Source organism: Chanodichthys erythropterus, chromosome 16, assembly GCF_024489055.1.
Source record: "Chanodichthys erythropterus isolate Z2021 chromosome 16, ASM2448905v1, whole genome shotgun sequence".
NCBI lineage: Eukaryota > Metazoa > Chordata > Actinopteri > Cypriniformes > Xenocyprididae > Chanodichthys > Chanodichthys erythropterus.
In genome coordinates, this window is record NC_090236.1 from 33,702,901 (window position 1) to 33,719,914 (window position 17,014).

The window sequence follows — 17,014 nt, forward strand, 5'->3', positions numbered from 1 at the left end:
TCGAAACACATAACAAAGCCTCATTTACTGAAATCACGTGACTTTGGCAGGTTGATATGCGCTCCAAACCACTGATTTGAAACAAAAAATTCATAAATCTTCACATGCTGTTCCAAATAATTAGTAATTATTTTGGAAGGATGTAACACTTGAGTCATTACTATCCAAAACCTTACAAAAACCTCAAAAGCTTAATGATTTCAGTCATTACTAGAGAGTTATCATGCTTTTCACTCTAGAATACTGATCCAAATAATTACTAATTCCTTCTGAAGGATTTGGTAATACTTGAGTCATTACTAGTGGATTACCATGACCTTCACTTTAGAAATAATTATCCATTATGCATTATTCACATTAAATATAAACCTGTATATAGCAGTTCCTAGTAGTCCTAGTAGTAAGTTTTCTTCTGTGAACATACATGTCACAATATTTAAATAAGCACTTAATATTTAAGTAAAAATTACAGGAGGACGTGTAAGCATAATGACTACTGTAGTTCTAGACGCTGTGTCATGCTTATCAGAGACATACAGAGTATGACAAAGTTTACTTTCAGTTCTCTCTGAGATTTATGTTTTAAGGGCCAACATAAACTTTGACATTGGCTGTTGTCAAGTGTGTATTGCTTTCTGTTGGATGTGCACAATACTAAAGCAACCAAACTATATTGTATAGTTAGTACATTGTATAAAATGTTGCTGTGATACACAGTAGTACATACCATGATGTCCAAAGCCATAAAATTAATAATATGACATCCAGCACACTAGCAAATGCAGTTATTCTCTTTTCTAGTTCCTCATTAAACATTGTATTGGATGTGTGAAAGAAAGACAACATACTGTATTTCAAGGCCAGACACACATGAGAGTTTCCTTCGCTGCTTTTTTGCACATCTTCAAATGAGCCAGTGTCATTAAGGAGTTACTCACTCTCTTTGTCAGCTGCACATTGCCTGGAGCGCAAAAGAAGAAGATCAAGAAAGACTCTTGCAAAAAGGCCTTTTATTTCATTATTTTTGGGAGGGAGTCCTTAGTTCTCGTACTTTCGGCTGGCCATAGGATTACATTAGACAGTTGTCTGGCCTCTAGTAGATCTTGGATAAGTTTTGTTATAAATGTAAGAGGAGGCAAAGACAAGTAGGAGAAACTTAATTATACCAGGACAGCTTATCTCATTAAAGGGAGGGTTCATCCAAAAAATAAGAATTCTGTCTTCATTTTATACTCACCTTCATGCTGTTCCAAACCTGTATGACTTACTTTATTCTGTGAAAAGAAGAGTTTATAAATCTGTTGTTAACAAAAGACTTTACGGTCTCCTTGTGGTTAAAGGGTTAGTTCACTCAAAAATGAAAATTCTGTCATTAATTACTCACCCTCATGTCGTTCCAAACCTGTAAGACCTTCATTCGTCTTCAGAACACAAATTGAGATATTTTTTGATGAAATCCGAAGGTTCCTGAACCACACATATGCAGCAATGTCATTGCACATTTGAGGTCCAGAAAGGGATTAAAGACATTGTTAAAATAGTTAATGTGTGGTTCAACATTCAGTTTTTGTGCACAAAAGCAAAATAATGACTTTTTTCACTACCCTGTTATTCTCCGACGCTGTTGACACAGTGAACGCAGTGCAGCGCTTCCATGTTTACGCCCGAATGCCGACTCAGGATTGGCCGACGCTGTTCATGTGAGCAGCAATACGCATGCATGTGATGCTGACTCAGCCAATAAAGAGTCAGCATTCTAATAATACAGTCATATTGAATGGGAAAACAACAGATTGTCCTTCTTTTTTGTCCTTAGTCGATCATGTGCATTGGAACAACATGAAGGTAAGAAATGATTACAAAATTTTTTGGGGGGTAAACTGTTTCTTTACTGTTTGGTGGTGAACTGTACATGCAAAGACAGATAAAGACAAAATATATTAGAAAAATTTGATATTTTAGTGTTTCAGTCCCAATAAAAGAGATATTCTTCAAAATGACTCATTGCTCTGGACTTTTAGCCTCTGTGTCAGGGTACTTCTTCAAACCTCCCGTTGGCCTGAGTAACAAATCACATCTTTATTCCTCAAGTGGGAAACGGATTTCAGCATTACAACCCACAGAGCGATTTCCTTTGAAAAATAATTACTATTCATTAAAGTGTCCTGTCAGATTCTCTTCTACCCTTCTTCTTTTCTTCTCCCTCACAGGATGTCCTTCAGGACTCCCGGTGGCTGTCATTCTGTCAACCCCCAACTATCTTATCGATTCACACATCTCTGCTGAAGCTGAGGAAGCTGGCGTGCCAATTCCTCCTGTTCCTCTACCAGTGTCGACCTTTTCATTTCTTTAAAACCCCCGTTTTAGAGAGAACAAATAAACTAGGCTGGTGTATCCACCCTCAATGCCCATGGAAACCTGTCTTGTTAACTTTCTTCCTGCTCTCTGTTGTGCTAAACCGGTTTGTGGTGTCTCTTTATCTGCCTTTGAATCCTCAAACGTACACTGGAGGAGAATCAGGAAGAATTTATTTGCTCTGCGGTGTGGTGTGTTGAAGTCAGATTATATTTTGAACTCCCTGACTTGCTTATCTTCCTGCTTCCTCACAGGATTTCTGTTCTAGCAGGGACATATGGAAGGAGTGACAGAAGTCAAAATGGCCTCTCTCATAAAAATACAGCCACAGCAGTTTTGTCCCCCTATATTTAATTTTCAGTTTGTAGTCCTAAAGCCTGTAAGAGAATTATCATAGTTGTTTTTTATTAGTAAAATAGTATTAAACAAATAATGCAATAGGTGATTCTCTACAGAAACATTTTTTTGTTATACTGGTTGAAAGTCTCCTCATATTCTGATAGCAATGCTAAACGGTCTAAATATATTTTAATAAATATATATCATCTGTGGAAGGTGTCGGACCATAAAATGTTCATCCAATTATTACATTCGGTCCGAATAAAATAATATGATGTCCTACCTGCCTGTCAGCTTATGTTTTTACATACCCTTGTGCACCCTGTTCGCACAGACATCATACGTCATCAGCGCATTTTATGCTATGCCGAGTTTATGTATGTTATGTCACGGAGCACCACAAACAAACAGCAGCCACCTTTTACAGTTCCTGCTGAATCAAAACAACGAGCTTATGCTGCATTCACGCCATAACTACCGTAATTAACCCTTAAATGCATGACTGTTTCGGCAATCATTCTTACATATTCGGGTCTTTATTGACCCGGATTTTTATCTTCCACGGAAGGATCTCTGCCTGTCACAATAAAATAAAACTCCTCTGATATTAGAGTAACAGTTGCAGAAGAATAAAATAAATCATATTTTGTTACCTTTTGGAGCTTGAAAGGGCTCAGTTTGAGCAGATGTTTTATGCCATCATCACTGTGCTCGTCAGAGCTCATTTCCCAGTAAATTCAGCAAATAATGGGCTAGTTTTATGTTAGAGGTCATGAATATGAGCCCATTTGCGATCTCAAACGTATTCTCAAAACTATATAATTTTCAACATCTTCAAAATCAATATTTCGATCGCTAACAGCTTCACCAGATCCATCCAGTGACAGTTACAGTCATATTTGATTGCGTTCAGTACTTGCTCTGCAGTAAATCGCTGAGCCATTTCATGTTTTTCTTATTATTCCGTTTTTTGTCTGAATTGTCACTTCATCATTGTATATCAGACATTGCTACCTTGTGGAATAAAGATGAATTGCACTTATTTTGTCATCTAAGATTCAATTATTGTTGTGCAGAAAAAATATACGTACACTCATACACACCTCGGGTCGTTTGCGACCCTATACAATTTTTACAAAGAATGAATACAAAAATAGGCATTCTTTTATAATTTTATGATTTTTTTTTTTTGTTGGTTATATTCTTTATAATAAATTGATTGAGGAATACCAAGAAGGTTGATGTCTAACTTTAAAAAATGAATGAGGAGGAGGGTACTGAATGATGTCCCGGGTCACTAAAGACCCGAGGTATGATTTAAGGGTTACTAGATGGCAACCTGTGACGTTCTAACCGGAGCTGTTTAGTCAGTATCAACAGTGAAATGAATCTGCAGCAGTCAAGTACAAGCTCTCTAAGTTGTTTACTTTTATTATTATTGTAATGTGCTTTGAGACATGATGTAGTTTGATCTCATGTGACGCTTTGCCAAGAGCAGCTGTGTGTGAATGCGTCGTGTGTTTTGGAGGAGGCATGGCTTTGGACTGCAATTTGCAGGAATGGGTGGGATTGTATGCTTTCAATGCTAGCAGGCTAATGTTAGCATTTCCCAGATCACCTACTGCACCTTTAACTGGCAGGGTTGTGCAAAATTCAGAACTGAAGAACTGGCTCCCTTTGAATACATGAGTTTGATGTGACAGAGTGTAATTTGGATTGAATTTGCCATACCACACAGGAAGTGAAGAACTGGGATGCATTTCCCGAACAACAATGTAACTCACTGCTGAACTACCATAGTACGATGCATCTTTGAACAAATCAACTAGCTAGTCACGACTGTTTCCTGAAACCGTATTGTCGCAAACCTGTCGTTCAACCACGTTGGTGAATGACGTCACGCAGGTGGTGGAGCAATAACTTCTTTAAATGAATCCGTTTGAGATCGAATTAATGCTAGAATTTCTGCTATAAATTACAGACATGGCATTAGAGGACTAATTCTCATTTTCCTCAGTTATTTTGCTTTATTTCCAGATTAAATCAAATGCTTGTACTGACGTACCAGAGCACGTACGCACATGCGCACTCTCCAAAAACGGTGCTTTAAATCTCTTGACAAACTAAAATATATAAATGACACTTGTATATATTCAAAATAAAAGATATACATTGTACTTGATGTCAGCTTGCTTATTTTGCTCAAGATAACGATTTATTAAGTCCACATATCATAAAAACAAGAAACTATGCTTCTAACCACAGCTCGAGAGCTGTCGTTCCAACCACACAAGTTTGTGATGCAGTTTGCGAATGTTCGTTTGAACGATGGTTTCGGGAAACACCACATCATTGAACTATGTAAGTAACGACGGAACTTGCGATGACCCTGTAAATTACATTGAATTTACTGAATTACAGTTAGAAGAAATTCAACAAATAATAGCATTCTCAAAAATTAAAATGTCAAAATTCAACCTTTAAGACAAAACTGTTTTCTTAAACATTTAAGAACATTCAAGGCTTATATTGAGAAACTTTATTTTTTCTTGTTAAATCATTCATTTTAGGGGGTTTATTGGAATTTGTGTTAATTACTTTCTTAAATTCAAATTTGAATGACAATTCTGCTTCCTGTTTGCTATTAATATCAACCCAAGTCTGTCGCATTTGAAAATAACTTAACCGTGCAATGCATACACTGATCCCCTCCCTAAACCTAATCGACAGCATTAACAAAAGCAAACATGAGATAAAAATGCATAAGGTACCACGCCATTTTAGTTTGCTTCTATAAGTCTTTGAGCTCTTTTGTGTTTCATGGGATGTAGTGCAATGTAGTACCAGATCAGCTAATGATCAAGTTTATTATGCCAGAAAGGATGTGATGTCGACGCCAACATGAATTAGACTACAAATCATGCGCTATGGTAAAAGTGTTTGAGGTCATGACATTGTAAAAGGAACTGCGAAAATAAATTTAGTAATTTTAGTTAGTCTGAAAAGGAATAAAAGTTGTTGGTGTTTTACTGCCACTAGTAGTCATTTTGGAAGGAATCTGCAGTGAATTGTATGTATGGGTATGTTTTGCAAATGTAATTAAAGGCATGTTTTTCCAGTGAGCCTATATGTTGCATAATAGAGCTACATTCCATTCAAATCCGAACTCAGGAATTGGAGTTTTCAAGACATTCTGGGACTGCTGTTCTAAAAACCTATTAAAAATTGGCCTACAAATTGACGAGGCAAACATATCTATAAAAGTAAATGATTAGTGCCATGGAAAACAATGCACAGTGCAGGCTAAATTTAATCTTTTAATGGTCGTCTGTTGGTGTATAACAGATCAAAGAGTAAGCTCTTCATGGTAGAAAGGAGATGGCACTTACCCAGTAAAGCATTTATTTAGAGACTCCATGTGGGGAAAGGATTGCTTTTTCCTTTTATTAATTCATATAAGAACATTTACATCTTGTTAAAACATTGAGAGAGAGAAAGAGAGAAATGATCTTAAGAGTATAAAGATAATATTATGGCCACACCTGTCCATATCTGACTCTGTACCCAATCATACACCACATACAGAATCCCCTCTGTAATATTTCATACTCGCAACTGAGCTATATTTGTCTCTCATAGAAATGGATGCAGTCAGACTATTTACATTCAGCACTTTGGTTCTGGACATTGATACCTCTCAAAAAGAAAAAAGTGTCCCATATGTCCCACTATGGCAATGCATGGAGGCTGAAGGCAGGACCCTGGGCTGACCCCTCTGAGATCAAATCTTATTTGAACATTATTCATAAAATTGCTGTATGTACAGGCATAATGAATTCGTCACCACTGTGACTGTGTCTGACTCTTGGCAGTGACACATATACAGATATGTGTCTGCAGCACAGAAGCGTATTTTAAGACAGGATGGGGAAAACTGATTGCGACCCAAATCAAGAACAGAGCTGAAATGTCCTGAAATAGCATTGAGATGTATTTAAGTTGACTCAGCGGATACCTCAAACTCCAGGAGCTGGATTCGCTTGACAACATGCCATTTTGTTTCAGAGCATGCTCAGTAAATAACTACAGGCTGAAATTAATTAATGCAATGAATTCACTACAAATAATTGTTTTTTGCCCCTTTCCTGCAGCATTACTGTGCACATTAGAGGAATTTTTTTTTTTTCTTTTTTCAAAGAATGCTAATGGGGACTGCTTTTCAAACGTTTTTCTGAAAAACCTCCCATTTTATTTTCAAGTCACTGAAAAGGCGTGCAGAGAAAGCCTGAAAGTAGGTCACATTTTTACATGTTTCTAGAAAAACATAATCTTGTGTATCTGAAAAGCAGAATCAGAATAACTCCCTTGGTGAATTCCCAAAGAAATCAAAAAACAAGGCTGCTTGTTGTAACTGTTACAGTAAAGATTCTGAGAGCTTGTCTGGCTTGTGTTAAACGTAAATGTACAATGCTTCAAAAGCAAAGTATTGGGTGCATGTTAACATCAAATGTGCTAAAGTTAAACTTAAAAGGATAGTTCACCCAAAAATGATCACCCTCAAGATGTTCCAAACCTGTATAAGTTTTTGTTCTGCTGAACACAAAGGAAGATATTTGGAAGAATGTTTGTAATCTCGCCCCCCATTGACTACCATATTATTTTTTTCCTACTATGGTAGTCAATGGGGGTCGAGATCTGCTTGGTTACAAACATTCTTCTAAATATCTCCCTTTGTTTTTAGCAGAACAAAGAAATGTATACAGGTTCAGAACAACTTGAGGATGAGTAAATTACATTTTTTTTCATTTTTGGGTGAACTATCCCTTTAAATAGTAAAATCTGAAATCACAAAAATGGCTGGATTAGACATTAAACAAGTATGTTCACTTTGAAATTAGAGTGTATTACAATACATACATTCAGTAGATGGTCAGAGCCTTGGTAAATAATTTTCATCTCATGCCTTTGCACAGAAAAATCTGCTTCACTTGATATTTAATATTCAGGTAACACTTTACAATAAGGTTCATTAGTTAATGTATTAACTAACATGAACTAACCATGAGCAGTACATTTGTTTCTGTAGTTAATCTTCGTTAACATTAGTTAATGAAAATACTGTTGTTTGTTCATGTTAGTTCACAGTGCATTAACTAATGTTAACAAGATGAACCTTATTGTAAAGTGTTACCAATATTCATAACTATACGCTACAGTTCAGAAGTTTGGGGTCAGTAACAGCAATTAATACTTTTATTTAGGCAAGGACGCATTCATTTAATAGTGACAGTAAATACATTTATAATGTTACAAAGGATATGCATTTCAAACAAATTATGTTGAATCCTAAGGGGGGAGGGGGGGGGGAATGTTACGGTTTCCACAAAACTATTAAGCAACACAATTTTTTCAAAACACTGACAATAATAAGTAAAGTTTCTTGAGCATCAAATCAGCATATTAGAATGATTTCTGAAGGATCATATGACATTGTAGACTGCTGAAAAATCAGCTTTGCCATCACAGGAATTGAATGACTTTTTTTGAAATACAGTCTTTCAAAAACATTAAAAAAATCTTACCAACCCCACACTTTTGAACAGCAGTGTACAGTATATATGTAAATATTTTGTTTAAGACTTTTGTTTATGAATTCATTTAGGTTATTAAAGTGTTTCTTTAAAAAACACTGTAAATTCAGGCATTTTAGTCATAATAAATCATGAAATACAGAAATATTCAGATAGATTATGCCTTCTTAAGAGGGAGGCTATGCCAGTTTACATAGTGCTGTTGTGATTGATTTCAACGCCCTTCACTGTCTTGACAATTTGTTGAAGGGTGAAAACCGATTCCTGTGTTAGACATTAAGATAAACAGCTCATATTTACAGACTGTGATTTCCATCTTCTGAATTTAGTGAGAATGTTTTTCCCCCTTTGCAGTTGAGTCACATATATATCGTGAAGGTCCTACAGCTCTCCATGACAACAGCATAAATTGCACTTTTTTATTCTGTTTTTTTTTTACCTCGCACTGTAAAAGTTGCTCTTCGTATATTGAGCGATCCATCTTATGCTGACAGAAAACTGATCGTTTTTTTATGTTGATGCATATACGCAATTTTCAAAGACATTTCCACACATTCCAGTTTTATATAAAAAGCAGTAATAAATGCTCTGTGTTGTCAAAGGCTGTAATTCTGTGGCTGTTTGTGTTGACAAATGCTACAACCCAAGCAACTTAATCAAGAACACTTAAGCAGTACATGTACAGTTATTAAATGCTGAGTGGAAATAATTGCCTCTAGATGTAGAGATACTAAAATGAATTCATGTATTACAGTTATGCCTCGTCACATCATCAAGTGTCTAATAGAAAATCAGGGAAATGCTGTGAAAAAAGCAAAGCTATTGAATCAGGTGATGTAAATGTAACTCTGTATTTGCACATAGATGACACAATGCACTCCTCATATAATACTTCAATTAAAAATGGACATTTACAGATTAGAGATCACTGTAACTGAAATCAGAATTAAGTATAGAGGATAAAAAGAAAGAGAAAAAAGTGTTTTCTGCTTTTTTCTTAAAGAGAGAGAGAGACATACAGCCAAGTGTGCTTTGATATCAGAACAGAGACTTCACTTCATAAGGCAGTTGTTTTGTGTTAAAGTGTGTGTTTTTTTTCTTTTCTTTTTGGTCTTTGCACTTTCAAAAAGTACAAATACATGTGTTTATCAGTATATATCCAAGAAGCAATGTGAAGCTTTTCACGTTTCGAATGAGATGAGCAGTATTTACAAAGTGACCAACAAACCTTCTCAAAACAATATAGTAAGCATGTACCGTAACCTTAAGGTTGCCTTCTTAAAAGAGATTTCAATAAACATTAATAAAAAATAAAAAAAACTGTAAAGAAATTTCGGCATTCAGTTTGCTCTCATGTTTACCTTTTGGTTTAGCCATATCTCTGTATACAAGGGAATTCATATCCAACATTCTGGCAATTCAATTCCACATTAAATACAGATATACAGATCTCACAATACAGGATTTGCAAATCCAGATAAAATAGAAAAGCTCGAATTTGAATCTTTGCTGATTGTTATAACTGTTGGACCGCTGACTTCTCATTGTCCATTCTCCATCTCGAACAATGACATCACCAAGGATAACTACAGCACCAGCACATATACGTGCTAAGAAACCGTAGGTATATATTCTGACCTAAAATGTTCTTTTCCGTGGATCGTGTAGGCAGTCCATTGTCTCAAAAGGAACCTTTACTCAAAGACATTAAGTAGATTTGACTGTAGGCTAGATCCAACAAGGTTTTCCCAGCAAGGGAATATTCTGGCAATGTACGGCTTCCACGTGATGTGCTCCAGTATCTGTTACAATCAAAAATTCTGCTTCTTACAATTGCCGCCCAAAGGAAGAGGGTTCAAAGACAATCTCATCCACAAACATTTACACGCACACCGACAATAAATTTCTTTTCCCTTTCTCTCTCATCACATTTACAAATACATTCTCAGAGGCAGGCAAAAATGAGCAACAGAGGCTCATTTGAGCTAGCTGCACAGCTGGCTGAGTTCTGGCTCTGTGGAGTTGGGGAGCTTGGCGTTAAAACTCTGGAGCGCTTCCCGTATGCGCACCACCTCGCTGGACGAAAGCTTGAGCCTGTGCCTCAGCAGGCAGGAGAAGAGGTCCAGCGGCTTGTCTCCCGGCGGAGAGAGCCGGTTGATGCGGTCCCTCATCTCCAGAAGCATCAGGAAGGCCGCATCCTGGGATCCCTGCGTGTACGGGTAGTCCAGCTGCAGGATCAGGTCCTTGATCCCCTCTGGATCAAAGTGCATGCTGTAGCCAAAGACCTTCAGACTGTTGATTTTCATGTAGCCCAGGTTGGCCGAGTGGTCATCCAGGTCCAGCGGCTCGTAAAAAAGCGTCTCGTTGACGGCAGGATCGTCAGTGATGATGCGACTGCGCAGGTAGATGTGCACCGTTTCGAAGAAGGACTTCCATTTGCTGCCAAGAGCGAGGGTCCAGTTGTAGCACTGGAGTGAGGCATCCAATTTAGTTCTTTCCCAGTCTGGGAAGTCCTGCTGGTTGACGGGCATAAACCAGCTCTCCGAGTGGCTGCCCCCGAAGGGGTTGACATAGATAGCAGGCACGGGTTCCAGCGTGCTGTTCTTGGTGGAACAGATCTGGAAAGAGATCCCCATCAGCATATGGATGAGGTTGGACTTGTTCTTGTTGCTCTTGAGGGTGAGCAGCATGCGCTTCCTCCACGCCGGGTTGAACCAGCTGCCTAGGCGCACGTCGTTGCTGATGTAGATGGCGTGGACCTCCATGCGGCTATCGAGCCTTTGGAGGAGGTAACGCATCTCTGCGTCCGGCATGTCAAAGTCAAAGTTGACGTAGTGGTCCAAAGAGTTGGCGATGTTAGGGCGGCAGAAGCCCATATGGAGGATGCTGCCTGGGAGACATGTGCCGCAGCGGGTGATGTTGTCCGGGGCGCAGGATGAGCAGAGGGTCCCCTCACCCACCCTACATGGCACGGTGCCCTGGCAGACAGCGCGTTGCTCTGCGGCGCAGATGCAGCCCTGCAGTTCCTCAGAGAAGGTGCCGTGCACACCATGCTCGCTACAGTACAACAGAGACTGGGCTTTGTTGAGCCAAAAACCCAGAGTCCTGCAAGAGAGAAGGTGATGATTACGGATGAGATTAGTTCCTGAAACAATGACAGGCCTGGCTTTACTAAATTAAGATAAAATCGAAAGATTTCTGTGGTTGTTGTTCAGTTAACATGTTAAAATGGTTTAGTCAAAACTTGACCATCATTGTTTTCTTTGGGGTAAATGAGGCGTTCATTTCCTCTTGCTGATTGATACGAATATTAATCGAGTGCTGATAGCCTGTTCTTTGACAAATGTAAATTGTTCCTAACCAGTAGAGGAAGTGAGTCTTAAAAGCCTTTGGGGATGCGTGTGAGGAGATGGTGCATCATTTTCATTCTCTTTTATCCAATTTAGCAAGAGACAAGTCACTTAAATAAATGCTCCAACTCCATGGGCTCTCCATTATCTTCCTACTCACTTCACAACTGTTGACGCATACTTAATTCCATGCATATATAAATAAAATGTCTTGCATCACATGCCCTTTCTGTTGGCTGCCTCCCTGTGGGATTTCATTTCATCTGGCTTTCCTCTTGTCCTGGACTTTTGCATTTATTAATAATATTATAAATCCACAAATGTAGCATGTTCTTCTTGTTCATGAGAGCATTTGATGTCAAGATGTAATTCAGGTGTTAAATAAACCACTAAGCAGTGCTCATACATGTTGACTTGTATGTGAATCTTCTATTTTGATGAGAAATCTCTCTGAAGTCAGTTGTATGGTAAAAGATTCTTGTTTTTTTTTTTTTCTTTTTCATTCAAATAAACTGAATATATAAATAAAACAAAGAGAAATTCATTTACACATGTCCATTTCAGTTCAGAAGAAATTCTTAAAATTTCTTTCAAAAGAAATTCTTAAACTTTCTTGGGAGAACATAAGACTTTGCCAGCTGTTATGAAATTAACCCTAGAATTCATGCTTTTATATATACAGTCAAACCAAAATTGATTCAGACACCTTGAACATTTCGTTCATTAATACAGTTTATTTACTATAGTTTAAAAAAATGGTAATAAAATATGACAAGATCTCAGAGTTAAACTGAGACAGAAAAAAATAACCCTAATTATGCCAGATAACACTTAATCAAAACATGGTCATGTCAAAGTGTCTGAATAATTTTTGGTTCCAAATTTTTATCAATTTTACTGGAAGTCAACTGTATGAAGAATTTTTGGGTATAATTATGTCACAGTTTACTTTATTTTGCTATCCTTATTTCCATAAATGAATGATAGTGTCCTGCAACCACTAGTAAAAATATATCAAAAATATCAGAAATGACTGAATAGTTGTTGGTATATATATATATATATATATATATATATATATATATATATATATATATATATATATATATATATATATATATATATACACACACACACACACACACACACACACACACACACACACACACACACACACACACACACACACACACACACACACACACACACACAGTATCTCACAAAAGTGAGTACACCCCTCACATTTCAGCAACCATTTTAGTATATCTTCTCAAGGGGCAGTACTATAGAAATGAAACTTGTATATATTTTAGAGTAGTCAATGTGCTGCTTGTATAGCAGTATAGATTTACTGTCCTCTGAAAATAACTTAACATACAGCCATTATTGTCAAAATAGCTTGCAACAAAAGTGGGTCCACCCTAAGTGATAACAGTTGTATGTCAATTAACCATGCAAAGCCACATGTCCTATTCATCATGTTCATGTTATTGTCTGCTTGTCAGGACCATACAAATGTGTGGATCTTGTATTAGAGCAGTTAAAATTTGGTGCTTTGAGTCCAATTCTCTTCTCTCATACTGATCACTGGATGTTCAACATGGCACAGGTGTATTATGGGTAGCGTGTAATGTGAATAAAGATACTGTAACCCAGGATACTGTAACCCATCCATTTACCTGGGGTTTAGAATGACCCATGGTTAACTGTTTCAAGTGTGAAAAGCCCTATGGCTCAGTTTGGGTGAGTTCTAGTGTGTTTTTCCTTGTGCAGGTGAAAGCCGTCTCAGTGGAGTGAAAGTCTTCAAGCTGAAGGATGCTAACTACAACCTGTCACTCGCGTGGAGCTCTTGATTATAGTGTGCACACGCTGACCACTCTTCAGACACACCATTCAGTCACTTTAATATCCTCCAGTCTCATCTCTCTTTGTTCTCCCCACAAATTCAGATATCTGGCAACCTTTTCTTTGCAGAATCAAAAACAAATAATTGTCTATAAGAACAACAGCTGAACCATGCAATAGTGCAGCTTCAATACCTCTAAGCCATAGTCTAAATAAACCACACAATGTTGTATATATTGAGAATGAAACAGCCAACAATCTTATACAGTACGTCTTATATAACAATCTCCCACGTGCATCAATGAGCCTTGGCCGCCCATGACCCTGTCGCCGGTTTACCACTCTTCCTTCCTTGGACCACTTTTGATGGATACTGACCACTGCAGACCGGGAACATCCCACAAGAGCTGCAGTTTTGGAGATGCTCTGACCCAGTCGTCTAGCCATCACAAATTGGCCCTCGTCAAACTCGCTCAAATCCTTACGCTTGCTCATTTTTCCTGCTTCTAACACATCAACTTTGAAGACAAAATGTTGACTTGCTGCCTAACAAATCACACCGACTAACTGGTGCCGTGATGGAGAGATAATCAGTGTTATTCACTTCACCTGTCAGTGTTAGTGTTATGCCTGATCGGTATATATATATATATATATATATAAATAAACAAACGCACATATATTATGTAAACACAAACTCTCATGTTAGATTAGATTAATTAGATTTGAAAGAGTTTTTGGATGAGCTATCCATTTAATTGATGTTTTCTAAATCCCACATTGTACATGCTACTTTACATGCTTTACAAAAACAACAACAAAAGATCATATGTCCTTGTACCTTTCTCTAGGCAGGCTGATCTTTGGCTGTGTAGGACAGCGCTTGCTGAGAGTGAAGAGTTTGCGCACTATCTTGATGGCTTTTCCCAGCACCACTTTAGTGCTCGCCTCCAGCAGACCAAAACGTCTCTGCAGGACCAGATCTGATGTCCAGAACTTTAAGACGGCAGAGGTGTTTAAAAAATGATCTGTTGGCAATTTCTTGAGAAAGGCCTTAAACTCATCTGAAAAACAGAAGGAGAGGGAGAAATGTTATTATGGTTATTATAACCTTGGAGAAGGTGAATATATTGAGCTGTTATGAGCTTTGAATCTAGTGAGATAAGAGAACATGAGATGGCTCATGATATGAATGCATGAGCTATTGAGCGACTCATTGTGGGTGTTGTAGAGACAAAAATGTTGATCATTTGACTCACTACATATCACCAAACTATGTAGCAGCAACATAAAGTGAGGTTTTATTAAAACATTTGACAATAACTGTGCACTGCTGATTGATCACTACTTGAAATAAGGACAAACTAATCTGTCTTCACCACAGAGAGTTTCGTTGAAAAACTCATACTTCTTAACAGAATTCCCCAACACCTTCCATTGCAAAATGTTATACAAGCTGTAAACAGTAAAACATTAGGGGAATTATCAAATTCGAGTTATCAGGCGTTTGGGCCACTTAAAAATACATTAGCATTCCTCAGAAAAGGAGAGAAATGAAGACATTTGTGCAGCTCTGAGGAGACGAACCCCGATCCCCCTGAGTTTTTTCATCATAAAGCCAAGCAGAAAGAGCTCCATTGGTGTCACAGTGCATTACAATGTGCAATGATCCCATGAGCACTGAGCCCAGAGGCTCCCACGCACAAGACTAAATCAGAGATAACATTAGCATTGGCTTAGACACTGTTAAGCTCAGTTTAAGCTCAGATTCCCCTTTTCTTCTTCTCTTCCCCTGTCATTTTGTCTAAGCATGTGTGTCTGTTTGACTCTGACAGCAGAAGAAAAGCCTAAAGTGACCAGTGTCACAACATAATTGTATTAAAATTATCAGGGTGGTCTGGCAGTGCATAATCATGTTGTTTGCTAATGTGACGTTGGTTTTATAAAACTAACAATGATACATGTGTGCCTATTAACCCTCTAGCATGAAAGCATTTTCCTCTGCACCCATTCTTCAAAAACAATATACATACATTTATTAAAACAATATTAATAATGATATTTATCGTTATTTAAAAATGTTTTATTCATTTTTAAAATTATTATTACAGTATTTTGCTTTTTTAGTTATTTACTTTTTTTAATAAGTTATTCAGTTTGGTTATTTGGTTAGAAAAAAGGCTTTGCATTCCTTGACTGAATGAGCTCCATGACATTTCATTTTACAGTTATTGTATTTAGATGATTCTTACATCTGAACAGTTTCTTTATCGCTCCATGAATCTGATCTGCAGCACACTTGCTTTCATTACGTGTTAACAAAAGCAAGCATTTAATATTCACATGTATATTCCAAACATAAGCCTACAGGGGCTGAGATCAGGATTGTGGTATGCTAATGCAACCCAATAAAACCATAGCGGTTCGTTCTGTACCTGATCATATAACTACTGTCCCTTTCCCACATAAAATGTAGCCATATGCAGCATTGCTTTTATGAGATTTTCTCACTCCCTCTCTCTCTTCCCTCTCTCACCACCTTCCTTCTTTTGCCTTCCATTGTTTAATAGTCAAATCTCTCTCTCTCTCTCTCTCTCTCTCTCTCTCTCTCTCTCTCTCTCTCTCTCTCTCTCTCTCTCTCTCTCTCTTTTCCCAATCTCTTTATCTCCTTGCCCATATTCTGCTGGAGATCTCATTATTCACAGCAGCACATTTACAATTCGAACTTTTTTTCCCTTTTCTGCCATATTCTGGCATTTATGGCTTTATGTTCAAATTTACTGACTATTTAGCCCTTCCTAAAAATGTCAGATGAAATGATGAGGTTATTTTCCTCAAAACACATTCTCATTTTGTACATTAGTACTTCAAATTTCTATGAACAAGGAAAAATGGGAACTTGCACTAGCTGTCTATGCACATGTAATGACATAACCGCATTCATGCTCATTATGTTCAAAAAAAGAAACACTGATTCCTCTTGATATAGCACAGGCCTGAATGCTGGTACAGGTGATGATTCTTAAATGTGTCTGTTCAGAATTAGGTCCCTTTAATGGGAAAGTAGCATAGGTGTAACTTGTGGGTGGGACATGTCCCCATCACTTTTTGAAACATCTCGTGGTACAGATGTAATACAAATTAAATGTCTCTAGTTGACTAGCAGAGTATTAGTTTAATTCCATTGTGTTAAGTAAGAGGCGTTCTGGCACACAAATGTGTTCCTGCTCTTGATATACAATCACTGATGAACATCTTTGGTTTTAATAATAATAATAATAATAATAATAATAATAAAACTATACACTCTTAGCCCGGATTTTATATTAACTTAAAAATATAACTACAATATACTTAAAATATTTAAGTTTGGTTGCTTTACTTATAAAATATGAGTATATTCTACTAATTTGTGGGTGTATTTGAATGTGTTAATAAATGTAAGTTAAATGCACTTAAATTATGAAGTTTTTCTCCTGGCCACGCCTCCTACACACTGGTTTGCGGCAGGTAATGACGGCATTTTGTCCTGGT

General features: G+C 37.4%; 1 protein-coding gene across 1 annotated transcript in view; it reads right to left on the reverse strand.

The window, feature by feature from the left end:
* Positions 1 to 10,270: 10,270 nt before the first annotated feature.
* Positions 10,271 to 17,014, reverse strand: part of brinp2 (bone morphogenetic protein/retinoic acid inducible neural-specific 2) — a 65,219-nt gene continuing 58,475 nt past the window's right edge. Inside the window, exons 6-7 of the mRNA XM_067363293.1 lie at positions 14,322 to 14,544; positions 10,271 to 11,390 (exon numbers count right to left, since the gene is read on the reverse strand). Of these exons, the coding sequence (XP_067219394.1) occupies positions 10,271 to 11,390; positions 14,322 to 14,544 (1,343 nt within the window). The remainder of the gene's footprint in view (positions 11,391 to 14,321; positions 14,545 to 17,014) is intronic.